This window comes from Rhinolophus sinicus, linkage group LG06, assembly GCF_036562045.2.
Source record: "Rhinolophus sinicus isolate RSC01 linkage group LG06, ASM3656204v1, whole genome shotgun sequence".
Classification (NCBI taxonomy): domain Eukaryota; kingdom Metazoa; phylum Chordata; class Mammalia; order Chiroptera; family Rhinolophidae; genus Rhinolophus; species Rhinolophus sinicus.
Genome location: NC_133756.1, coordinates 120388997 through 120416120, shown reverse-complemented (window position 1 = coordinate 120416120; position 27124 = coordinate 120388997). Strand labels below are relative to the sequence as shown.

Genomic DNA, 27124 nt, shown 5'->3' with positions numbered 1-27124 from the left:
GTTGGCATTTTACTGCTGGTAGATGGCGGGGGGGGGGGGACATCCTTCTTGTTCCTTCTACCTGGACCCATCTCTCAGGAAAAGAGAAGGTTGGGACCCCTCTAGGGCTATGGAGCAACCAGTTCCTGGGCTTCCAAAGTAGCCCGGTCCCAGTACAGAGCTGGGAGACTGAGTAAGCCTCAGAAGGCCGGGGGAGAGGAAGGAACTGTGAAGCCCCCTGGACGTCCCTCTACGCCAGCACACACTCCTGGGCTACCTCAGCCCGTCCCCACCCAGCACGTGCACAAACACACGTACACGCTCTCATGAAGAGGCTCAGTAAGTACCCCAGCACACACTCACACCGTCACTGGCTCAGGGACATACTCGGGTGTGTGTGCACGCACATACACAGGCACACGCAGGGCAGTCACAGACTCAAAGACAGCCACACCCACACCCACCGTGTCTATGCCACCCACATGGGCACGTCACATACCCACGAGCCCGGCACACACTTCTGGCCCCCCATATGCAAACACACCAACACTTACACATGGCGCTTTGCTCACTCATAGAAACACACACTTGCACCTACTCTTGATAATCGGGGGGCACGTCTGAGTGGCAGCACTCAGTGGTGAACACTGGGGATGGAGGGGGCGTTGAGAGCCCAGCACAGCCCCCACACCCCTCACCCTCACCAAGTTCAACATAGCTAATTGCATGAACACCCCATCCCCGTGTAAGGAGCCAGCGTGGCTGGCACAGCTGGGGGAAGTGTGGGCACAATCACACATCAAATGCCAGCGACCACGAGCCGCCCACTCCTCAAAGGGACTTATTATCCCCGAGCTGAAGAACAGAGCCAAAGACTCTTTTCACACAAAGAATCTGCAATCAAGGTGCCTGGAGCTGCGAGCGGCAGAAGCCGAGAACTCAGCCAGGCCGCTCTGCACCCGGATGGCATATTTATTCCTCAGAAAGCCCTCTACTGACCGCATTTCCATCAGGTCCCAATATTCCTTGCAGGGCTCCCTAGGTTTCCTTGCTAGCACTTGCCATCACTTGCAATTCTATTCTTATTTTGTCCCCTTGTTTGTCTCCCTTACCCTTCCAGACAGTATGGTCTGTGAAAGTTGGGCCTATCTGCTCTGTCTCCATCACCGCTGTGTTTGCAGCATCTAGTACCTGCGGTGCCTGGCAATGCTCGAGAAATACGCCTTTCAATGCTGGCTGGCTGGCTGGATGGATAAATGGATGGATGGATGGATGGATGGATAGATGGATAAACAGATGAATGGATAAATAGCTGGATGGAGAAATTGATGAACACCAAGAGCAGAGACTCAGAGAGGTGAGTGGGGCTGGAGAGAAAGGAGCTGGTGAGTTAGCCTTCCCCAAAGACCTGCCCTGGATCACCCCCTGCACCCTCTGCTCTTGGGATCTGGTAGCAGCTGTGAGGTCCAGGTGCGCAGGCGGCCTCTTAGAGGATGTGGGAACCTGTGGCCCCAGGAGAACCGGGGTGGAGCAGCAGGACAGGATCTGACAGATATCTGTGTATACACAGGGAAGAGGGGTGTCCTGAAGTGCAAATCTTTCTTTATTCTGCTTTTACTTTTATTAGCATTTATTTGATGCTGAATTTACTCCTGGGCCATAAGTTTTTGTTTGTTCAGTTTCTTCTGGGAGATATTTTCCTTCTGTGCATCCTCCTCTTCTGGTTTAGGAACAATCTGCTCTTTTTCAGTAAGGATCCCGTCAGCGCGGCAGGGAGAGCTCATGTGTGGGTTAATCCACCCACGAGCTCTGTAAATTCTGCGCTGCATCTTGGAAGCTTTGTTCCTGGATGTGCTCAATTGACCGGAGAATCTACCTCTAAACCCTTCAGTTCAGCATGTCTCTCTGCATTGTTAAGCATGTACAGCAAAAATTCTGCACTCTTTTTGGGCCCCCACCTCTGCGTCCAGCCCCACTGTTTGGCCTGGGCGCACCTGCCAACTCCCCCATTGTAATGACGGACGGGCACACTGAGAGCTGCATTTCTACTTGAGTAGGAAGGCATGGGCTTGGATGACAGGCAGACCAGGAATAATCCAAACACCTTTCATGGGCTCTTCACTGCCCAGAATGGTTGAGAAGGTGAGGCGACGGTTGTTGAGAGCTTCTCCTGGCAGCCAAAGCCCTGATAGCATCTTGCTCACCGGCATGCACCCCACACCTCAGCCTCACCAGGATCACACTTCCCCCGACACTCCACCACCCTGCTCCCCACCCTGTCTTTGCTCATGCTCTTTCCTCTGCCTAGACTATCCTTTCCCTTCTTGTCTGCCTGTTGACCTCCTACCCATGCCCCCAAACCCCCTTCAAATACTGTCTCCCATGTGAGGTACCCCTTGCTGCTCCGGCCTCTGCCACCAGAGCACCTGCAAGCAGCATTTATTTATTTCGGCCAGTGGTGGTCTGAGGGTGTCTCTGAGCCTCTAGAAGGCACGAAAGGGTGTGACTCCTCTCTCTGCCCCAGCACTCAGCCTCGAGCAGGGCTCAGAGCAGGGTTTTACTAGAGTGAGTTAAGTTCAAGTGATATGACCCCTCCTCCTCCCCAATACACAACACGTACATACACCCAGGCTTTTCCTCCCAGGAGAAGGCTGGACACCTGGTCCAACCTGAGCCAACGTGAACAGCGGTCATGGCAACCATCCTCCTGCCCACAAAATGAACAACCTTCTAGATGTCTTCCCCTTGGAGGAGTTACTTCTCTTCTGACCCAGCCCTCACAGCCCCAGGAAGCCCTTCTCGGGAACCTGACACCCCAGACTCTTTTCTCTCAACAAAGGTGGGCAGCTGAGCCACCATCTCCCACGCCCAACTCTGCACATTGTCCTGAGTCCTGGTCCCCTTTGCAGAGACCAGCTCTGGCACAGATTGGGGAAAAAAGAGGGGAGGGAAGCAGCACTGAGAACTCTGTGCCAGCAGCAGATCCGTTCCCGGCAGGAACAGAAGCTGGGGACGGGGGCGGGGAAACCAAGAGGGACACAGCTCCCTCAGTCAGGCAGATGGGGCGCTGAGGAGACCAAGCCAAGTACCCTTTCCTTCCTCTCCTCTCCCCTGCTCTCCCCGCTGTGCCCCCCACTCCCACCGCCCTCCCCTGCCAGCAGCTAGGGAAAGGTCAGGCGCCTCAGAAACCTTTAATTCTGTTTTAATGAGCTAGGAGGAGTCCCTGGGTGTACCAAGACCAACTTACTTATCCATCCACACCGCAAGTCTGCCCCCTATTGAGGTAATGGTGATTTGGGGGATGCTAACCCTTCTGTTCCTAGGTAGAAAAAGATTTTCAACACCGCCTCATGTCTCCCAGACCCCCATTTCCTCCCACTACAGCCCAGCTGCTCTCAACACACACACACACACACACACACACACACACACACACACACACGCATACCAGACAGGCTCCACCCACCGCTCCCTCCCCTGCTCTCTCCTTCCCCATCCCACCCCACAAGGGTTCTTACCAGGATGACGGCTGCCACAGCCACAGTCTCCTTCTCCACCAGCGGTATGACCAGCACTGAGGGGGAGAGGGCAATGAGGTGGTCCTGCGGGGCCAGTGAGGCTCAGAGGTACTGAGCCGGGACCCAGGGAGGGAGACAAAGACAGAGACAGAGAGAGGCTGGGACACAGACACAGAGGGACCCAGAAACCCAGAGAAAGAGGGGCGTCCTGAGGCAGCAACAAAAATAACCGCAGCAATGACCCCTGCAAGGAGGAAACCCCCTCACTTGACAACTTTCTTGTCATCCTCCCAGCAACCCTGAGAGGGAGGGAGGGAGGTAAGGCTGAGCACCCCTATGTTACAGATTGGGAAACTGAGGTCCAGCAAGGGGAAGTGACTTGCCCAAGATCACACAGCAAGTCAGGTCTCCTGACTCCCAGTCTTGTGCACTTTCCACATCGAGACAGAGGACAGAGACCTAGAGAGACTGAGACACGAGGCAGAGACATGGCGGACAGGGGACATGGAGAGGAAGAGAAGAAAAACAGAGAATGACAGAGAGAGCATGACAACAGCTACAGCCCATCTAGAAACAGGCACACACATCCTCACTGCGGCCATCGGTCACAGAGCCCTAGTATGTGCCTGGCCCTTAACATGTGTTATCTTAGCTGCTCCTCCTTACAAGGTAGGTTCTGTTGTTCCCATTTTACAGATCAGGAAATTGAGGCTCAGAAAGGTTAGTGGCACAATAGAGAGAGAATTAGATGGAGGAATTGCTACAAATACAGAGCAAAAGAAAAAAGGAGACCGAGAGATGAAAACAAGGGTAGAAAATTGACATGACCAGGGAAGCAGGGGTCACAGTCCCCCCTGCCCCTGCCCAGCTTCTGGCCCCCCCTTACCTTGGGTGTCAGCAGCCAGTGGGGCCACCAGCTTAGCCAAAGGCTTCCCCAGGAGGTTGGAGGGGCCCAGTCCATTGCAGCCCAGCCGCTTTCGGGAGATCACAGCCTCTCTGAAAAAAGGACATGATCCTACTTCTCAGCCTCTGGATCAAAGAGCACAGGCCCTGGCCTGGCCACACATAACAGGCTGGACCCTGCACATCTGCAAGGAACGGGACAAGTTGACCTGCTGCAGGGTGGACACGAGGAGAGCAAAACTAAGTGTGGGGGACCCTGACTCCCCCTGCAGAGGGGCAGGCAGCCAAAATCTGGCCTGTGGTGCCTCTTGCTGGTAGATATGTGAAAGGTACCTTAGGGCCCAGCATAAATCCCCAGAGCAAGGAATTCAGGGGCTCAGAGTGAGGCTGCCTGGCTTACATCCTGCCTTGGCTACTACTTGACCTTGGGCAAGTGACCTAACCTCGCTGAGCCTCCCAGGGAGAACGAGGGTGGAAGAGAGCAGGACGCTAACCATCATTTTCCTCAGAAAAACCATGGTAGAGCTACTTTCAGTGCTAAGCACAGGAGGGGGAATCCAGAGATAATCGTCATAACTAAATCTTGTCACACATTCCCTTTGTCCCATGTACAGGCCAAGCAACTTACATAGATGAAGTCAGAATTCCCAACAATCCTCTGAATTCCATGTTATCAGGTGGAAGAACTAAGGTGCCATGAGGTTAAGTAACCTGTCCATGGTCGTGTGGCTAATAAGTGGTAGAGCCAGGATTTGAACCCAGGCAACTGGCATCAGAGCCCATACTCCTAACCAGTATACTTGAACCTTCCTAAAGACCTGATGGGTCATGAGTCTCCAACAGGGGTTGGCATGAATGTAGAGGAGGCAAAGGACATAGGTGTGATGGAGGGGAGGGGCGGTCAATGTGGGAAGAATGAGTTTCTCTGCCCTCACCACACATGCCATCCCCCACCGCCTCTGGCTCTTCCTGTTTAATTAAGTGCCTGATTTTCCACCAAATGTCACTCCCCGATGATTAATTGTCCTGGGTTCCTCATCCCTCATGCTGCCTCCATTTAATTGTGTTTATAGGAACTGCATGATCTGGAGAGAAGAGAAGATTGGGGGAGGTGGAACTCCAGAACGTGCATGTGGGGTCACTAAGGGGGGCCCGGCAAAGGTCAGATGAGGAAAAGAGAGGGGGCGGCCTGTAAGTCTTCAGATCAGGAGGTCATCGCCACTACAGAAATCAAGAAACGAAGAGGGTGAGCATTTCAGTCAAGATCACACAGCCTTCTGAACCAGATCTGTTTGCTCCTGGCCTCTGATTCAGAATTTACAAGAACCATCTTCCAGCCCTCACACTCTAGACACACCAAGGTTCCGGGTGTGCTGGGCTCCAGTTCAGGGCTTTCTGACTGTGCCATCCACCCCAGGAAGAAATAGGGATCTAGAGTGGCAGGAGGGCAACAGCAACCACATTTCCTGGTAACTAAGTTGATAAAGGCTGCGGCTTCATGGAGGCAGGGGCTGGCCTTGGTGACTCTGGGCCAAATTCCCTCTTGTCGGGGCGACACTTGGCCTGGGACAATCTGGTGACTGGGCCGCCACAAGGTGGCGCTAGTGCCTGCGCTGCTGGTCAGTGAGAGCGGCAGCTCCATTTCACTGACCCCCTGACTCTTCCACTTCCAACACCCAGAAGCCCAGGGCTGCCTTGGCGTCTCTCCCTCCTCTATTCCCCCTCCCCAGAGACCCTGATGAAGAAATCTGCCCTGCCATCAGCCTTCCTTCTCTTCTACACAAAACTCCTGTACTCATGGACTGGAGACTTTCCAGCTCCCCCTCTCATGAGCTCCAGACCCCAGATACCCAAGGGCTTCCTGGTGGCTTTCCCTAGATGTCCCTGAGGTTGTCAAAGGTACCCAGTGTTAACCTGAACTTACCCTTGCCACCAGTATCCCTAAAGTATCACAGTCATCCACGGAGTCCCTATGGCTGACCCACAAACTGTCCTAGCTGCCTCCCTCTTCCTCACCGCCCCCAGCCAATGGGTGAGTCACCTCCCATGCATCTCTCACAAATGTCCCCTGCTTTCCATTCCCAAGGCGCTGCCCAGCTCAAACAGAGCCAACTTTCCCCTGACCCTGCAACAGCCACTCCCCTTGCCTCCTGCCTCCCGTCTGGTCCCTTAAATCCGTCCTCCATACCAGAGCCAGAGTAAGTTTTCTCTAAAATACGTATGGAAACATTCTATGTGAACCCTTTCATTCCACAGAGTATGTATTGGGGGTGTTTCTGGGTCAGGTTCGGTACTGAGGACTGAGATGAGGAGTCAGACGTATGTCTGATCCCAGGACTCTCAGTGTCGTGTGGGAACTGCCAGGCAGACCCATGCTGGAATGCATGGAGTGAGGACTCTGAAAAAAGGAGGAAGAGAGAGCCCAGCCTGCCTAGGTGCAGGATAGAAAGGGGGTCAGAGAAGGCTTCCTGGAGGAGGAAATGCCTTGAGTCCTAAATGCATGAGTCCTAAATGACATGCAGAGGTCATCAAGGCAGACAGGAAGGGGTGTGCAGGCAGAGGGAACTGTATGTGCAAAGGCTTGGAGGAGAGAAAGAATGTGTTTACTGGATGGTCCACCTGCAAGGAGGCTGGTGTGGTTGGACAGCAAGGAGCAGGACTGGAGGGGGGCTTGATCCTGAGGGCAGTGGAAACCCCAGGATGGACTTGAACAGGGCAAGGTCAAGGTCAAGTTTGATGGCTCGCTGCCAGGTAAAACTCACTAGAGAGGGAGAATCTAAGAGACCAGAAACCCAGTCTCAGCGACCACTCCATAGTCTCAGTGGTCCCTGGACAGCAGAGGAGAGACCTGGCTGGGGCAGGTCAGCCTTGACTGAGCCCAGACCTCTCACCATGTGCTGGGGCCTCCAAGGATGCTCAACCCTCCAGGGTCCCGCAGTTGGCACCCTGCTCTGCAACCTGCCCTCCCTGGCCCAGCCACATCCCATGGCCCCAGGCAGGGCTGTACCAGGCCATGCTCACCTCACCCCACCCCCATGTGAGCCCTTTTCCTCTGCTGCACCCTTCCCAGAACCTCTGTTCCCCCTCTAGATGGGGGTGGGAGCTTCATCCACTGCTCACACCCCTGGTGGCTCTCTGTTCAACTCAGAGCCCCCACCTTGCCTCCTCTCCCCTCCTGACACCCCCGCCCCTGCCCCCTGCTAGGCTGATGGTGGAGGGTGAGGGGCCTCCACACCCCAGGGCCAGCTGTCCAGGTTGAAGGCTAATGACTCAGCCCCGGGCGCCTGGGTGGTCATGATTGCCTGGTGAAGATAAAGACAGATGGGCGCAGGGCGGAGAGAGGAATGGGTGTGGATTTTATGATGGTACCGTCCCTTTAACAACTATTTATTTAGTGGAATGAGTAGAAGGAAAGGCTTTCTGTTGGTGGGGTCAATGGCCTGGGAAGAGCTGGGCCCCCAGGCCCCCTTCTACTCCTCTGAGGCCCTTCTTTGGTGTTGTCCCCTCCCTTTTACTGACCCCCTCCCCAATCTTGACCTGACCTGTCATGTATCTGGGAGACAAATTATGATTCAGGCCAGTACCTAGTCATGCCTCTCCCTCTCCTGGAGTGTGAGGCTCCAGAGACGGAGATGAACAATTCTGTGTGTCCCTCGAGACAAACTAGAGGGACAGACAGATTCTGCAGTGAGAGGGGACCAGGTCAGCCCTGAGGAAGACATTTCTCAAAGGTGGGCCCTGGGACCCCTAAGTGGCAGTGGAGGCAGACAACCAGCTGGGGCTGGTGTGGGCGATGTCTCTATTGCAGCTAAAAGGCCCCTGTTTTGCTGCACTCAGCACAGGATAATCAGAGGCTTTAAGATGGTGGGAAACACAATGAGAAGAGGAAGGCAGCAAGGCTGGGAACTGAAATAGGCTGGGAGATAGAGGTGGGTCACCAAGGAGAAGGAGGTGACGCCTTCGAGAAGCCCCTTGCCCAGGCAACCCTCCAGGATTCTCCCCCTTCCAGCCCTGAGGCCCCTTGCAGAATCCAAAGCTGGACCAACCCTCAGACATCAGTGTTAGATCCTGTCTTCTCACAGAAATGTAAACTGAGGCCCAGAGAGATCGCATGAAATTGTAATTGTGGCCATATTGTCCTGGATCCCAGATCTCCTAATTCCCAGCCCAGGGTTCTGCTTATGGATAGACCTTCCCCTGGGGAGACCACTATGGCCCAGTAACTTTTCCAGAAAATTGGATCCTCCTTAGTACCAGGGCACTACAGGGCAGGCGTCCTAGAGGGCCTCCTTGTAGGCCATGGAAGATAAGCGAAGTGGGCTCGAGATGGGATGGCAGGGAAGGACTTTGCAGGGGAGGAGAGAGCACAGCGAGCACAGGGAAACAGGAACACACTGGGGGGCCTGAAACTGGGTGTCTGCGAGCCTGCAGCATGGTAGGGGCACTGGCAGGAGGGGCTGGTCCATCTCATCCCCACCCTGCCTCCCCACCTCTGCCTTCACCCATTCTCTCCCTTCCTCTTGGCCCTTATCTGTCTTTATGGTCCACCTCCACTTCACACCTGCTGCTGTTTGCCTGCCCTCCAGGGTTTCCCGGAGGAGCAGCCCTGGCACTGGGCACTGCCAGCGCCCCAAGCTCCACCTCAGCCTGGGGCAGGTGCCTCAGCCTCCTGGCAGGGCCAGGGCCATAGAGATCACCACCGGACGGAGCCTATACCCAACCCCACCCATTTCCATGGAAAAGAGACTGAGGCCAGGACGGAAGTAATTTTCTCAAGGTCATCCACTGAGTAAATATGTTGGGACTTGGGGCTAGAGGGCCACCAGCAATCTCTGAGCTCCTACTGTGTGCTGGGCGCCACGCTAAGCACCGGGCATCTATTAACTCACTAAGCCAATAGACAGATCCTGTTGTCTGTTGTCTCCATTCCATAGAGAAGAAAACAGGTTTGGAAAGGGATAGGTAAGGCAGGGATGGGGCTGGACCAGAATGCAGGCCTGTCTGACTCCTATTCCAGTGCTCTTCCCTCCCCCACATACCTAGGTCTCAGCCCTAGTGAAGGAGGTGGGTTCACCAACAGATGTGGGGTTTGGGGACAGAGCACAGATTTCAATCCAATCCTTGCTGGTCTGAATGAACTTTGACCTCTGTGTCCCCCGGATGCCCCTGCTGCATCACCCCTCACCCTGCTCACCTCCTCAGCCTCTTAGGATTTCTGAGCCCTGTCTCCCAGCAGGCACTCGCCTCCCTATCTCCACTGAACTCTGGGCTAATTGCGTTGGAACATTCACTCTTAATTGTCTTTTTTTGTCGTTGCACCTTCTCCAAAGGCTTCACTGAGTCTGAAGCAGTTGGGGTCGGGGGATACAGAAAGGGCTGCCCATCCAGAGGCTCGGAGCCCCCTCCAGAATGCCTGGCCTGCAGACCCAGCAGCAGAAAGGCTGAGGGGGGCATTTGCAGGCTCAGAGGGACAAAAAGTGAACTCTGCAGGGTGCTCTCTCCACCTTCGGAGCTCATTTTCCTGCATCCCTCTCCCAAGAAGACCTTCCAGGTGGGTGCGCTTTGAGGAAACTTCCTGGGTGGGGCAAGCTCACATTAAGCAAAGTTCTGGAGAATCAGGAGAGGAGAAAAGGGAACATTATAGCTTTTTTCTTTTTCTTCCTTAAGATTCCAAAGACTTTCCATCCCTATCTTGTCTTGTCTTACAGATGGGACAGTAGAGGCCAGAGAGGGGCACGGCTGTCTTGGTTCACATAGTCCTTGAGGGGAGGAGTTGTCAGGAGATGCTGCAGGGGAAAATGTCACCTACCACCCACCCCACGGGAAATCAAATGGGAGAACAGGAGGTGGGCAGGCTCTGGGCTATTGGAGAGGCACCAGCCCCATCCACAGGAGTGAGACCAGCATCCAGGAATCCAGGGTGCCAAGTGACAAGAGGGGCCACCAGCACCGCTCAACAGCAGTACTTTCCACGGCCTCTGTGAAAGGTGAGTCCTGCCAGCCTTAATTACTACCTGAAAAAGCCACAGCCCTGGACCTCTTGGCCTGTTGGGAAAGCTCTGCCCCAGAGAGTGGAGCTCTGCCTTCCAGTAACACCTGCCTCCTGGTGTCCAATCAGCCTCCAGTTCCAGAGCCAGTTCCACCTGGCCCCAGATGGCCCTGCGGTGCTTAGAAGGCGGTGAGCACGTCCTCCATGCCCTGACCTCCTCTGGACCAGCACTCTTGCCCATCAATACTTTCTCATCTGACAAGTTCCACTTCCCCTCATTGTCTCCTGAAGGGCCAGGAGCCAAGAGACTTGTCCCAGGCCTGGATGTGCCTCATACCATGTATGTGGTGTTGGATACATCTGATGATGTTTGCCCATCTGGCAAATAAGGAGGCTGAATTCAATAGGCTCAGACCATAGGGCATGGAGCCCAGGTTCCTAGTCAGTCATTCCAACATTCTAGCGGAATGAAAACAAAAGCAGACATTTAGCATTCATTATGGACATAGTTTTAAGTGCTTTACATGTGTTAAACTCATTTAATCCTTCCCACAACCCTATGAGATAAGTACTATTATTATCACCATTTCACAAACAAGAAAACCTAGGCACAGAGAGGCTGAGGACCTTGTCCAGGTTATAAAGCTAGTAACCAGGGAGCTGGGATTTGAATCTAGGCAGTCAGGCTCCAGAACCCACAGCACGACACTGCCTCGGAGCAACCTGTTCTCAGATACCATGGGCTCCTGTAGGTCCAGCATGCACTGCTTCCGTGTTCTGCGATTCCGTGAGAAACTCCCAGGCAGTTCTCATAGCCTACTGGGGTTCTAACTGACAAACGGTAGCCCTGACATTCTGAGACTTCCCTTGTGCTGTCCATTCCCCCAACCCAGGCATTGTTTCTCCCCTCTATACTGGAGCCAATGACCTGGCCAAGGATCTCCACCTGTCAGGGGGGATGAGTTCAAGGTCAGATGGGGAGGGTCAGACCAGATGACCTTGGAAGGTGCCTGAGATCCTTGACCATGTGAGAGGGCAATAGGGTGGAGAATGGCTTACCGGACTTTCCCCTCCTGGGGCAGCTCATGGGGCGGGTCCTCACACACCAGCCGGGACTCCTGGTCCAGCAGGTAGGTGTAGACCGTCTCCTAGGACAGAAGGCACTGGTCAGGCCGTGTGGAGAGGCCCAACCCGCTGCCCACGTACACAGGTCTGGGCGATGCAGTCACGGGCCCTGTGGAGTGGGCTCAGGCATCTGTTTGTTTTTACTCCCAGGTGATTCTCATGTGCAGTCAGGGTGGGAAACAACTCCCTTAGGAACTTAGCACCTCACCTTCTCCTCTGGGAGGGAGTTCCGGGCAGGCAGAGATCCATGATCCTGCCAGCTTTTCTTACCTATCACCCCGAATCCAAGGCGCTAGGGAGAGAGTCTGAAGGGCTGAAGGTGCAGACAAATCCACCCACCCCCCCACCCCAGGGTATTTCCTTGCCATGACTCCAGCCTCAGCAAACAATAACTGCCCCCGGAAGCTTCCCTCCTACCTTGGAGACACAAACAACTCTACAAGAAACCACACGCCATGACCGAAGCTGAGAAGGCGTCCTGGAGGAAGTGACCTTAAAGCTATAACTAGAGTGGGAATTAGACACATTCAGGGAGTGGGTGAGGCACAGAAGAATGGCTTCTGGGCTGAGTAGCACGTATTCTGCAGGTGTGAGAGCACTGAATATTTATGGAATGGACCGTGAGGGCAGAGGGAACAGGAAGTGGGCTTGGGGTTAGAAGGCGCTGAGCTGGAAGGGCCTGTAAACCAGGCCAGGGAAGAATGCCAGGGGCTGCTGCTGGTTGGAAGTGGGGGGTGAGCCCTGAGAGACAGGAGCAGATCTGTATTATGGAAAGATCACTCCCGAGTGTGAGATCAAAGCGTGTCAAATCTTTGGCTTGTCAATCCAACCTCCCCAAGGGCCCAGAGCAGTCTCAGCCTCAGTACCAGGCCACGTCTTGGAAGAAGCAGTTGCCCTCACTGACCCACAGGCAAAGAAAATCTCCATTTCCTCCCTTAGGGATCTACAGCCAACGCCAGTTCAGCACACAGCCTTGCAGAGTATCTTCTCTGCCCACACTACATGTGACGAGGGAAACCCAGATGTCACTGCTGTCCACGAGTGTCCATGCCCCAGGCATGTGGCACCCACATGCCCAGCTAAGTGTCCTGAGGGGCACTGCTTTCTCAGTGGGAGAATGGAGGACTCTTCTCTCTGTTGATGGCAACAGGACGGCTTCTGGAGGAGGTGACATTGGGGCTAGGTGTTGAAGGCCTACCCTCAGTAAGTGTGCAATCCTTCTCAGTAGAAGCAGTTGCCTTTTGTGACTGTGAGTATTCATAATCCTGCGTATTCCCAGCCAGCCCCCACCCTCTCCCACCCCCCAGGAGATAGCCCTGTCCTCCTTCCAGAGAACCTGAGCCAGACACAGTGGTGGTGTGGGCTGGGAATGACATGGCCTGAGTGAGAGGGGAGGGGGAAGGGCAGACACAGGCATGGCCTGCAGCGCCCTGTCCTCCTGGGTGAGGGTCTAGGGGGTGAGCTCAGGGACGAAGAAAGCAGCGGAAGGGAGGCCACCTACTCCTCATCTAACTCCAACCTCCTCCTTAGCATCCCGCCCTTTCAGCAGCCTGGGAGGGGCCTGTGGGATTTGTCACAAAGGTTAAGAGACCCCAGAGTACCTAGGGTCACACAGAGAGTCCTGCCCTGGCAGAGAGCGGGGTGGATGATCCAGGGACAGAGAGGCAAGGAGGACAGCTCCTCACATCACTTCCGGATGTCCATCTGCCTCCCACCCCCCTCACTCTCAGCCCCCTGGGTTAAAATTAGCTGCGTTTACTGGAGAGAAGCAGGGAACCGTTTCAGACGCATCATCACCATCTGCATTTGGGGCTGCCTGCTACAATGGGTGCTGATGAGGCAGCCAGATGCCTGTGGCTGTCCTCGCTTGGGCGGGGAAGGCGGCAGCGGAGGGTTGAAAGACAGCCCCTCCCCCACCCCCTCCTTTCTGGGGCCAGAGCAGACCTGCCATCTCCCCATCCTTCTGTGGGGCTGAGCTCCTCCATGCAATCCAGCCAAAGTCAGGGTTTCCCGAGCTCATACACATCTCTTGAATGTGTCTACTACTGTTCCAGGAACTTAGTCTCCTGGACCATAGCTGTCTTCCCAGCCCCCAGCTTTGGGGATACAATGAATCCAGTGCAGGGCATTTATGCTGGCACAACTAGGCACCCTGCCTGTGAAGACCTGGCCTGTCACTTCCTCCTCCCCTACCCAGAACAGCCTCAATGGCCACAGAGGGGACCGGGGTGGCCTTGCGGACACTGACCTGCCAATCTCCAAACCCTCTCCTTTCCAGATGTTTTTCCACCTCCAGTTAGATATTGCCTCAGTTCCATCCTTCTCCAGAAGGATTTATTTTTGGGTGCCAACACACCACCCACTTCCTTCCAATTTCATGCTCAATAAAGCTCACTCATTAGCCGTCTTCCTGGGCTCTGAACTTCGAGGTTTTGAGAAGGCAGAGTTGAGGAGAGGAAATGGGTGCGCTTAGGTGCCAAGCCCCATTTGTCTCTGGCATGCTGGGTGACCTTGGGGGAAGCACCTGCCTTCTGTGGGCCTCAGGTGGTTCATCCATCAAGCAGATTCAGACATAATGGGCCTTGGGGGTGGCGGAATCACCTTCGGAATTACCCTGATTTCCTGGAGCAGAGGTTGCCCTTGGATGGTATGAGTAAAGTCCTGATTCCAGGCTATGGGGATGCAGTGTAGACATCTCCTCTAGGAAGGCTTCCATGCCCCTTAGGCTGGGTCAGAACCCCCTTCCCACACTGATAGTCCCCTGCTCCCTCTATCTGGCACATGAACAGTGGCCGTTGGAGCCAGGTTGAGGAGCAGCATGGTGCAGCTGGAGAGTGGCACAGTTTCCTCACCAAGACACTCGGGCCAGGCAACTATGGTGACCAGGTGAGCATGGCCCAGGCAACCGCCTTCCACATGCCCCAATCTTCAACCTTATCCATGGTGTTGGAATAGGTTAGAGAGAAGCTGAAAGGTTTCTAGAGGTCATCTTGTCCAGCTTCCTGTCTCCAGGAAGAACACTTTAACTCAGCACAGAACCATTCATCAAGGCTGAGCCCCATTCCAGCACCTTCCAGACCTGGCATCAAAGAAGTTCTTCTGCAAGTCTGCCCTCAACCCCTCCTGCTGTACATATTCCAAAGTCCATCTGATGCCACTATGTCCTGGCTGTTATCCTAGGTGAATCCCTTCTATTATCTGAGACATGATCTTTTCAGTTAAATTCTAAGTCCCCTTCTGTCTTAGACGTTCCAGGATTCCTATGTAAGTTCATTCTTTGGGGCTTAGCTTCAGCCCTCCTCCTCCAGGAAGCCCTCTCTGAACACTCAACTAAACACTTCACTTCCCCATAAGAGTCCTCTGGGCAGGGACCCCGCCTGTTCCTTCCTTCTTCAAGTGATGTGAGGTACAGCAAAAAGCTGGGCAAAAGTCGGGGGTGGGTGGGTGGCGGAAATGTGGAGCCAGGCACCTACCACTCTGGGGAGCACAGCTGAGAAGGCCTCCTTGACAGCCCGGTGCAAGCCTGCAATGTCGATGACAGAGCCCAGGCTCAGCAAAGCATCCTGGAAGAGAGGAAACGGCAGTCAGGGTTTTTGCCAGGCAGGCCAGGGCAACCCGATATGAACACAAACTCCCAGCTTAAACCAGAGCCCAAGGCTCTCAGACCCTGGAATCCCAGGATCTTAGGATCTCAGCATCCAACAGGTCTTAAGGCCCTAGAATGTCCAAGTCCCATCATCTTACAGATAGGGAAACTGGGCCTCAGAAAAGGGCCAGGGACCTAGCTAGCAAAGAACTCACAGTGAATCACAGTGAATTTAGCCAAGGACCACTCTGGCTTAGTAGAGGAAGCACAAGCTTCCACACTAAAACAAAGCAAAACAAGCAAACAAAAAAAAACACCCAAATTTTGAATCCTAGATCCACTGTTTATTAGCAGTGCATGCCTCAGTCAAGTCACTGAGTCTCAGTCTTCTATCTGTAAATTGGAAGCAACTGTGACTATCTCTCCCTACAGGCTGATACAGGATAATGAGAAACTGAACTCAAAAACTGCCTCCCAGATGACCCACCCAGAGTAGATGCTCAGCTAAATATCTGCTGAATCTAGGTCCTACTCCCTTTCCCCAAGAGGGCGGGGGTCTCATCCAGTCTTAGCCTAGTGAGGGGCTGGATTGGGAGTAGCAAGAGTCCAAGGGGTGCTAAGCCCACCAAGTGGGAGAAACACAGCTGGGCCAGCCCCTGACAAGATAGCAGGGGAAGGAGAAGTCAGCCTTGACTGCCTCCCAGCCTTCCCATTCCGGGAACAGGCCACGTCCTTGGAGAGCCGGAACAGAAATGAGAAAGGTCTCTGCTTCTTGCTCTATTAACTTAGCAGAGCCACGGCGATCAAAGAAAAGGTAATGTGACGGGATCCAGGGCCAAGGCAAGATCATGACTCATAGTGTTCCCTCGGCCTGCCCTTCCCACTAGCCCTTGGAAGTTCTTTCTGATGTCTTCCCTGTGGATGGCTGGGTCTGTCCAAGAAGCAAAGTGATTATCTACAGGATGAAGGAGACACAGCTTGGCCCCCATTCACGTGAAAATTATATGAGGTTGAGGGTCATAGGGAACCACAAGCACAGCATGAGCCCCTAGTGTAAGTATGGCGGGTAATAAATTAAAATGCTGAAACTGCAGGCCATAGTAATAAAGATCCATTAACACAAATAGAGAACATGACAGTTCCCCTACTTCTATAGGCTGATTAGACAATCTCTAGTGCATTGTGTCGCAGGTGAAGACAAGGTGAGACTCAAGGGTAAGAAGGGAACTGGAAACTAAGACTAAGTTGTGACTAAGACTGAAGAATCTAGAGGCACCTGGTAGAAAAAGCAGAGCAGACCCAGAGGTCTCAGTCTTTGACTCCAATCTCTCCGGCTGTCCTGAGCAGGCGGGCTGGATTCTGGGGCCCCAGGGACAACCTGGAGACTGATAAGATTTCACAGGAGGCTGCTATTGCCCAGTGGGATAAAGGACCTTCTTCCAGGCAAAGCCACGCTGCATAGGCAGAGGCTACCAGGAGAGAGGGAGGAAGTGAGCTCCCATCCCCGAGGGTGTGTAAGAATGGGCTAAATGCCCATTTTTCAGAGAGACCACCGAGAGGATTCCTGCACTGGTGTCCAGACTTCAGCTCCAGATTTCACCCTGTGTCTTCTTAGCTTCAGTGTCCTCCCCACCCCACTCCCTCCCAGTCCAGTGTTCCCAGGAGCGGGGAGAAGTGGGCTTTCTCCCCATATGCTCACTTGGCATTGCTTTCCCCAACCCCCAGCCTCCCTTTGATCCCTCCCAACGCTCAAGGATGAAGACACATTTTGATCAGAGGGCTATGTCTCTGTCCTCGAACAGAAGCTGCGGCTTCCAAGCAATACAACCCCCACATTGGAACAACTGTCCTTAGGTGCACCTCAACACCACACCTACCAGCCACACAACCACAGGCCTTCACATCCTCACAGAAACACCCAGCATGCCTTCAGACCCTTTCCGGGTATGCACGCAGGCTCACACACGTGCAGCTATTTCCTTACGGATTCACAGAGCCAGAGCTCAGAAACACCTGCTCGCATAATATACACGTAGGCTATTGGGGCCTTTCAAGGTCAATTCTGCAGACTGAAGAGAGGAGGAAGAGCTGATTCCTCACACAATCCCGAAATCAAGTCTGCCAACCCAGCTCCTCAGACTGGGGCTTCCAAGGCAGGGCCCTAGAAGGTGGTGTTGCTTTAGGTCTGCTCCTGGCTGGAGACAGGGCGGTGGACAAGCTGAGTACTGAGGGACCCTGCCCTTCAGTGGAGTTCGATATGTGTGTGATGTGGCAGTTGGAGAAGAGGGGCCGAGGTGGTGATGGGCTGAGCCCTGATGTAGACAAAGAAATTGTTCAAAGCCATGGGCTTGGGACAGCTAAGTCTCCCCATTTGACAGATGAGGAAACTGAGGCTCGAAGAGAAGCAATGCCCCAGCTGTGGTCAGCCAGGCAGTTAGGGCAGAGCCGGGTCCAGAACCCAAGTCTCTGATCTCCAGGCCCTGTCTGGCTCCTGCTCTGCATCTGACCCCCAGCTCCCTCCCCAGTGGGCTTAGAGAGAATAGTCTGTCCTTTGTTCTGATTGGTGGGCTCCTTCACCTACCCTTTACTTGGATTGGGGGATGCCCTGACCTGTCCTTTACTGGAATTGGTGGGTGCCCATCTGGCCTTTGTTCTGATTGGTCAGTTTTCTGTGACTCTTCAGGCTAAGGGCATGATAATGGTGGTGAGGGGGGAATGGGATAGGAAACTTGGGGAGAGTTGGGGCAAAAGCAGGGAGGGGGCTTCCTATCCTTAGTCAGAGCGGGCTGGATGCAGACATGGCCGGTGAAGTCTGGGCTCTATGCCTGGCATCTTTCCTGGCCCTGTCCGGCCCACCCCAGGAGTAACAGGTGTTGGGTGTAGAACTGCAGCTGGGAAGGGCCACGTCACACCTGGCCCACAAAAGCTTCTTGAAGGCTTGCTGAAATGCCACCTCCTCCCGGGAACCTTCCCCAGATCTCAAAGCAACCTCACCTCCACTGCATCAACTCAGAAAGGAAATGGCTCAAATTCCAAAGCCCATGAGGTGGGGCTCAGAGAGCACGGTGGCTGCGCCAGTGAAGGGAGGAGAAAATCAGCGAGGAGCAGCTGAGAATGGGAAACACGGAAATTCCCAGGTGGGAGGCACAGGCGAGGAACTAATGAGACTCAAGTCAAGGGCTAGAGCCCCAGGAATCTTAAGAAGGAGAGGAAAGGGAAAACTCAGACAGAGCTACACCTGCTCTCATGCACATCTACAAGTGTCACACACATATATCACCATGCCCATAACCACTGCCCAACATATATGCACACACAGACACACACATACTGGTAAGTGCAACCATATAAGCAATGCACTCATAAATATGCACTTAGGCAGACACACACACACACACACACACACACACACTCACAGCCCAGGCTTAGGGTGGGGTGAAAGAGGTCATATTTCCTGCCCTCGAAGCTTTTTTGAACAGGCATCAGTATAAATGTCAGCATAACAACCAGGCAGTTTCCCAGACCCCAGGGGAGAGTTGGTGGTGTGTAGAAAAAAGCAGCAATTTCCAGTCCTGTCCTAGATGGACTGCAGAAGCTCTGTGTGGCCTTAGCAGGCCCCTTTCTTCTGCTAGGTCTCGGTTTCCTCACTAGTAAAAACGAGTCCTTCCGTATAGTCTTTCCTGCAACATATAGCTCTATGGTTTTGTGTTTAAATTCATTGAAGATGGGTGGGTAGATAGATGAATGGATAGATTGATAGACGGATGGATGGATGGATGGATGGATGGACGGACGGACGGACGGACGGATGGATGATAGGTGGACGCAGCCTTCCTCCTTTCCCCAGCTCCCTACCTGCAGCTCTGCGTTTGGAGGTAGGCACTCAGCACCACAGACAGTGCCACTCCCCACGCACTAGTCTTTCACCCCAGGTACCACACCCAGAAAGGAGGAACCTGGCTCCTCTGGAGCCAGCATTGAGGCTGGATCAGCATTTCTGCACTGGTTTGGGCAGGGGAGAGGGCCTGGATTAAATTATTTCTAACTCCGTAATGCCTAGGACTTTATGAAGCCAGACACCTTGGCTTTATCCTTTCTGGTGCCACCAGCACAGGGACCAATGCCATTCGTGAAGGTCAGTGTCACTGTCATAATCTCTTCTCCTGTCTTGTCTCCATGAGTTGCTATGTCTTTTCCTACCACCATAAACCCACCTCTTGCTGTCCCCCCACCTGGAACCTAGAGTCCCCCCGTCCCTCTCTGGAATAAAGCCTCCCAGTGCCCCTCATGGCGGCCTAGAAGAAGGTAATGCTATCAAACCCATTAGTCAAGGACCTCCCAAGACTCAACTGTGTTACTGGGACAGGCCATACACACTGATTCTTCCAACTCCGCTTATGCGAGGTCCTCCTGTGTGGCCTGAGGGTAGGGCACCCTCCTTTCTCTCTGGGCATTGGTGTCCTCTTCTCTGGGGGGGGGGGGGTCCTTCAAGATCCTCCAGGACCTTGGAGCGCTTCTCCCTTTCTATTCCTCTTTCCTTCCCCCTGGGGCAGTCTCTCTGTCTCTCTCAGGCTTTGTCTCTCCGATCTCCCCATGTGGATCGCTCTCCTTTCCGTGCCTCCCTCAGTCAACATCCATCTCTTTCATAGGCTGCTCTCCTGTCTCATTTCCAAGAGTCTCAGTGTCTTTTCCTACCTCCAAATCCTCTTTCCTCTCCCATGGCTTCTGCTGCCATTTCCCTCCTGTGCACTGCTGCCTCCACCCACTCCTGTCTCTTCTGCCCCAAACCTCCAAGCATTCACTTTGAGAACTTGGTGTGTGTGTGTGTGTGTGTGTGTGTGTGTGTGTGTGTGCACGCATGCATGTGTTTGGGGGGAGTACCTGACCAAAGATGAGCACCCACAGAATGGGGGAACCCAGAAAGGTGGCCATGACAGGAGAGATCAGGGGTGTCAAGGCAGATGCCATCTCCACACTTGCTTCCTGCCTCCCACTCTGGTGGACAATATACACAGTCTTTCATCTTCCCAGAGAACAGGGCCTTCACGGGCAAAGGAGCAAATCTGTCTCTGTGCCCAGCACGTGCCTGGCACTAGCAAGCCCAGATGCTCCATAGAGTGACTGGCAAAACTCCCCAAAGGAGGCCTCCTGGGGACCCCCTTTGGCTGGGCCTCTGACCCCAGGCTGAGTCCAAGTACCCCAAGCTTACTCTGTGAGCTCACAGCCCTCACAGCACGCCTAGCCCTGCAGAGTTAGGAGACTCTACAAGGAAGTGGGAGAGGCAGCCCTCTCCCCCACTTCCCGCCACCCACGCCTGCTGCCTGCCACCTGCCTGAGGAGCTGCCACTAACACATATGGTGCCTTAAATACACAGAGAAGGGCTGCCCAGGATGCTAAGATCTTACATGTCCAGACCTCCCCTCAGCAAGGCTGACCGGGACAAGGGGCAGAAGAGAGGAGAAAGGCTTGGTGACCCATGAGAGACTGATCTGAAGGAACCGAAAGGAGACAGACCCAGGCCACAGTTGGAGAAGTTCAAATGTCAGTGCCCTGCTTGTGTGGGTCATCGGGCTTTGAGAAAGGGAACGACCTTTCCCAAGCACCTACTATATTCTAGAGGTGCCCACCAGTGGTTCTGAAACTTGAATGTGAATCCCCCAGAGGGTTTGTCAACATGCAGATTACCACGCTCCACCCCCAGAGTTTCTGGTACAGTAGGTCTGAGATGAGGCCAATAATCTGCATTTCCAGAACATTCTAAAATGCTGCTGCTGCTGCTGAAGGCCCAGGGACCATATTTTGAGACTCAAGGACATGCACTGTCTCTAGTTCTACAAACCCTGGGAGGTGCCTGTTTGACCATTGCATTTTATAGGTGAGAAGGCTAAGGATCAGAGAGGAGGGGTCTTGTTCAGATGAGAAGAGCCAATCTTCTGACAGCAAGTCCATGCCACGCCCATCACAGGAGGGAGCCTCCTCAGGCAAGGGCCCAAAGAGGGTGCTGCACAGAAGGGTGAAGTGGGGCAGTGGGGCCACTTGGAGCTCAGGAGCCCAACCCTAAAGGAAGGCCTGCCCTTTCCCCATCTTCCTCCTTTGTCTTTCTCTTCCTCTCCTTCCTCCTTTGTTTCCCCTTTTTCCTCCCCCGCCCCCTTCTTTCCCTCCTCCCACCCTTCGCAGACTCCAGCTTCAGTTGTTACTCCAACAGGGCCGCGTCTCCAGTCTCTGAGCCACACTGGAGACACGTGCACTGTAGAATACACCTGAGCCCAGTCCTGGCGGAACCCCCCCACACTGTGGGTGCCCCCCAACATGATGAGTTCAGCCCCTCCAGTATTCACAACCAGCTCTTTCCGGGCCCCCGAGTTTTTCTAAGCCAGTCTCCGCTTCTCCTCTAGTTCCTGCCTCCTCCAAAAGGCCCGTCTGATTGTCCCAGGCCCCCCTGGGTCCCTCAAGGGCTAGGTTTAGGGGTGAAGAACGGGAAGGGGTAAGGAGTTGGGGAGGGAAGGTAGGAATTGTATGAACACTCAGACCTCTGAGGGCCTGATTCCCTGGGATCCCTCAGTCCCCGCACAGGGACTGGGATCAGGAAAGGCGGGGATACGGGAATAGTCAGGTGGGCAGAGGGAAGGAGGCAAGGGCTGCATGTGGGGAGGTGGAAGATGGTCCTGGGAGGCAGACCTCAGATCAGGGAGGCAGGACAGGCTCGGGGCTCTTCCTGTGCCTTCCCCACCGTGGGCAGCCTCTCCACATGGCAGTGCCAATAGTGCCTCCGCGCCATGGCTCACACTGTCGTCTATGTCACTCCCTGCTCCCAAGGCACATCAACACCATCCCTGTCATCACTGCTGTCCCAGTCCTCTGGTCACCTGATGCCTCTCCTGTGCTTGCGTCCTGGCTGGGGCCGCTGGGGGCAGTCACCAGGAGGCGGATGTAAGCCTGTTGTGAGTCAGTCCTACCACAAAGGAGAAGCCTGGGCAGGAGGGCGGGGTGACCTCCCTATCCCCAAGGGTGTGCAATCAAGGATTGGGGTGGGGGGCTGCCAGAGACTCTGTGCCCTGGGAAAAGGGCTCAGTGAGTTTGATTCTCCCTGATTCTGTCCTGAGCTCTGGGTTTCTGTCTGTCAGTCTCTGTGGCTTCTCCATGTCTGTCCCTCTTGCTGTCTGTTCTCTGCTGTGTGTCTCTCCCACAGCCTCACTGCTTGGTCCTATGACTGTATTTGGCTCTGTCTTCAGGGCCTGGCCCATCCCAGCTGTTCCCCAAATACTGGGGGGAGGGGGAGTATGAGAAAGAGAGTGGACAGCCAAGGACTGATTTAGAAGCAGAGGGACAGACAAGAGCCAAGAGGAGACCCTGGGGATAGGGGCAGGGGACACAGGACTGGCCAGGTTCATATAGGCTCCCCAGCCCTGAAGACAGAGCCAGAGCTGGAAGCAGGAGTGGGGTCCACCCTTTCCCTCTGTGCTGGCTTCTGGCCCCCCTCCTTCTCTCTGCCCCTGCAGGCATGTGTGAGCACTTTTATTGTTTCTAAAAATAGCCCTCTGTATTGGGGGTTGGAGTGAGGACTCTTCTGGGCAGGGTTCATCTCGGGCATGCCCCTGCCTCTGGGCTCTCATCCACGTGTCTCCAGGGTAGAAACCTCTCTGAGCTGCCCCCCCCCCACCCTCACCCCTCCTGCAGTGCTTTGTTCAAAGTAAATCTAACTGTATCCCTCCCTGGCAGGACTGCCATGGCCCCGGGGCCCCTGGGATAGGCTCTGAGCACTCAGGCCTTGTTGGGAGCTGTCTGTAAAGCTCTGAGCACTCGGCAGCACTACTGTTGTTCCTTCTGATTTGGTGTCACTACTGTTCCTACTGACGCCCATGCTCTAGCCTCATTTTAACTCTCCAACCTTACTCCCCCACCCCTTCGTCTCTCCCCCCTCTAGGCCCTGGCTCCTGCATTTGCGTCTCTTGCACTGGGATGGCCTCTCTTTTCCCTTCCTGTACTTCCAGGCCTGGCGCTAATCTGTCCTGCTCTAGTGCCCTGCCCCTGCTATGCAGTTCTACCCCTCTGGTCCTGTCCTCCAGTGGTCACCTCCCCTGCACTGTTCCCCTGGGCACATCAGCAAGGGGCTGGGCTGTAGGGACCCGGAGGGGTAGTTGGCACTGAGGCACAGCCCTTCTCCAGGTAAGGGGACATTGGTGGAAAGAGACTGCAGACTCTCGGGCCCCATACCCTGCCCTGAACCCTGGCCCCTATATGCTCATCCATCGCCCCTCCCCAGCTTTGGTTTTCTTTTCTGCACCCAGCACTGTAATGTCTCTCAATTTCAGTCTCCAGGGGAAAGCCATCCAGTCTACTCCTCCTTGCCTTCATTTTCCAGATGGGAGAACTGAGCCCCAGAGAGAGGAGGTGATGGGCCCATGAGCCCACAGGAAGCTGGCCATGGGCCTCGGTCACACTGCATCATTATGCAGGGTCGCTGTCAGTGGGACTTCGGAGGCAGTGGGACTCCTTACGCAACCCATCCACCCCGCCTGGGGGAAAGCAGCCTGGCAGCCAGAGTTGTTTGCCTTTGGAGGGCCCCGGAGGCCAGAGAACAAACATCCAGACTCTCTGGATCTTTTCCTACTCTCTCTCCTCACATCCCAAGGATCCTGGAGCCACTGAGCATGCATGTGTACACACACACCCCACACACATACACACACAAACACACATACACCGCCCAGGGCTGGGTAAACATGTGAGCCCAGGAGACCTCACGTGATTGTTGTGCCTATGAATCTGAGCAGATCCTTTAGAAACCTAAAAGATAGACTAAAAGGATGATAATGCCCCCCACCCACCCACCAGACCCTATGTAAATTTTGTCTTGGAAATGAAAATTAAAATGGTTTTTGTGTGACTTTCTTTGATTGCCAATTTCTGGATACACTCATCAAAACTGACTTTTTCTCTTACTGCGTGGGAGCTCCCGCTTGGCTGGTGACCTAAGTACATGTGTGGCCTGTCCATTAGTCGTCCATAAAGCATGTCCCTCTGGGCCATCATGTGACCACGGCAGAATATGTCCCTTGGGTCACCAGGAGAATGTGTGAAAGCATGTGGGTCTGCAATTCTGTGGGAGAATGTGTGTGAGAGTGTAAACGTGTGAGTACCCCGGTGTCCACGTGTGTGCATGAGCCATCTGCACGTGCAGTGACCATCACGGCCCGTGTGCATATCTGTGTGAGCCTGGGTGTGTGCAGTGCGTGTGTCACTGACTGAGGGACTGTGAGTTCCCCAGTGGCTGGTTCTGTCTCCAAATGAGTGAGTGAGTGTGTGGCTGAGATGCTGTGTCTGCATGTGGGGGTTCTGATTCTCCTCCTCCGTACATCCCATCACCTCCTCCATCACCTCTGCCAGCCCTGGGCTCTCATCCCCATCCTGTCACACATCACCAATGTGGCACTGGACACGTCTTTTAACCTTCCTGGGCTCAGTTTCCTCATCTATAAAATGGTGCCTTCTCCCAGCGCTGCTGAGAAGACTAAACTGGAACCATACAAATCCTGCCTCAGCTGGTTCCCCGCAGGTGGGTAGGCCACCTCTGTGCAAGTTAGAAAGAGGTGATCCCAGCCCCCTGGGCAAATGCAGCCCTGAGGGGCAAGGACTGGCAGTGTGGGGACGTGGGCTGGGTGTCACAGCTGCCCCACCTCCTGGAGTCCCAAGTGCAAGATACAACCTGTGAGCTTAGAAGCAACGGCTTTGCAGGTGGCCGAGAAATAGCCATTCCCTTCCTTCCATTGTCACTCCAGGTGTGCAGCCTGGGACTAGAGGGTCTCTGACACTGGGACTGGGATGCACCTACCCCTCTGAGCTTCCCCTGGGGCTCTGTCTCCTCCACCCTCCCTTCACTCCTCCTTCCCCAGAGCCCAAGAGAGAAGGCGCCCCTGAAGCCGTGCAGGCGCCTGAGCAGACCTGGGACGGCTGGGGGCTCAGAGGCGCCCCCGCTCCCCCAGCCCAGCTCCCATTGTCAGACAGGGAGACTGGGACATGGAAAAGACCAGGGACTGTCCAAGGGACACAAGTGAACCCGGGCCGTCCAAGCTTCTCTCTCAACACCTCTGTAGCTGGAGTTGGGGAGACCCAAGCTTTGGACTCTGTGGGCACCTCCATGGAGCCCAAGGGAGTGGGTGGGGGGGTCATGAGAGACGGGCCCTTCCAGACGTGCTCTCAGCTGTTGGGACCCATCCCTACTCTCCCCACCGGGCCAGATCCCCTACTGGTGTGATTAACCAAATTATGGGTTTTTTTCTTGAGCAAATTGCATTGGCCTAATTGAATGAGGCTGCAGGAGCCTGGGCGGGGGGCTGACAGTGGGTGAGGACAGCAGGAGCTTAGCCAGTTGGAGGGTGAGGCACTGACAGCACCGAGCAGAGGGGAGCAGGGGAGAGAGGAGGGCTGTGGGCACAGGGGAGCACGACAGCATTCAGTACACCCTCTCTGCACACTCACTAGTGCTCCCCTCAACGAGGCTTCTGGGCAGACGGATATGAGCAGCGGTGCTCCCCAAGAGACCACTGAGCATTTGCTTAGTGCCAGGTACTTCGTTCATTTAAAAGCGCTGTTTCATGTAATCCTCCCAACAGCCCCATTTTCTACTTGAGGGAATTGAGGCTCAAAGACAAAACAATTTGCTAAATGGCAGAGCCAGACAGGCCTGGCTGACACCAGCGCCTTTGCTCTTACCTAGGGCCCACAGCATCCCACTGGGGTGCCCCCATCCTGGCTCTAGGAAACCTTCCTGGCGAGGTCAGAGGAAGGAGGAGGCCTCATGCCAGTGCATCCTGGGGCCCAGACACCACTTTGGTCCCCATCGGGCAGTCCTCCTCCACTCCCTGGCGTCTGTCCTCCCGCTGACGGTCAGCAGCTGAGGCTGAGGCTGAGCCAACATGGACCACACCCCCCTCACCCACAGCACACTCACTCCCACACTGGGTCCCAATCTGTGGCACAGCCATCACCCCAGGATGATACACAGGGACACAATCACTGTTGCCTTCCCATGGCAGGTCCCACATACTCAGTGACACATAGTCATTTCATGGTGTCCATAGTATCACGCATCACTGGTGTCACAGGGAGACACACGGTGAAACTATCACCCTGGTCAGGGGGCCCCGTTCTCCGTGTCGCAGACCATGTCCCTAGTGTCCACTGAATCAGCCTCACACAGCATCATGCACAGTCCCAAGCTGGCTCTGTGTTGCACTGTCACATTTCAGCCTCGTCCAGGACCTTGTGATCTTAATAAAATCCACCTTTGGGGAAATGACATGATGTCTAGTATTTATTTTAAAATACTTCAGCAAAGCAACCTATGGAATGTGAGAAACCATTTACAAATCATATATGGGATAAGGGTTAATATCCAGAATATATGAAAAAACGTCCTACAACGCAAGCACAAAACAAACAGCCTGATTTAAAAATGGGCAAAGGACTTGAATAGACGTTTCTCCAAAGAATATATACACATGACCAACAAGCACATGAGAAAGATGCTCAACATCACTAATCACTAGGGAAATGCAAATCAAAACCACAATTAGTTACCACTTCACAGACATTAGTATGGCTACCATAAAAACAAAAAAATAGAAATTAGCCAGTGCTGACAAGGAAGTGGACACATTGGAACTCTGGTGCACTATTGATGGAAATGTAAAACGGTACAGCTGCTGTGGAAAACCATGGTGTTTCTCACAAATTAAAAATAAATTGCCATATGACCCAGCAATTCCATTTCTGGGTATATATTTAAAAGAACTGAAACAGAATCTTGATGAGATATTTATACACCCATGGTCATAGCAGCATTATAAACAAGAATCAAAATGTGGGAGCAACCCAAGCGTCCATCAGTGGATGAATGGATAAACAAAATGTGGTGTATGTAGATATGCAATAGAGATCGGCCTCAAAAGGGAAGGACATTCTGACACAGGCAACAACATGGATGAACCTGGGGTACATCCTGCTAAGTGAAATAAGCCAGT

At 54.1% G+C, this 27124-nt stretch overlaps 1 protein-coding gene across 5 annotated transcripts in view; it reads right to left on the bottom strand.

Moving 5' to 3' along the window:
- Window positions 1–27124, bottom strand: part of PDE2A (phosphodiesterase 2A) — a 92757-nt gene that overhangs the window by 15836 nt on the left and 49797 nt on the right. For 3 of the 5 annotated variants that reach the window (XM_019744352.2, XM_019744351.2, XM_074335823.1), the window contains 4 exons: window positions 14988–15077; window positions 11449–11537; window positions 4384–4493; window positions 3498–3553 (listed from right to left, as the gene is read on the bottom strand). In XM_019744352.2, coding sequence (XP_019599911.2) covers window positions 3498–3553; window positions 4384–4493; window positions 11449–11537; window positions 14988–15077 — 345 coding nt within the window. The remainder of the gene's footprint in view (window positions 1–3497; window positions 3554–4383; window positions 4494–11448; window positions 11538–14987; window positions 15078–27124) is intronic. The other 2 variants (XM_074335826.1, XM_074335825.1) reach the window with 1 other exon arrangement.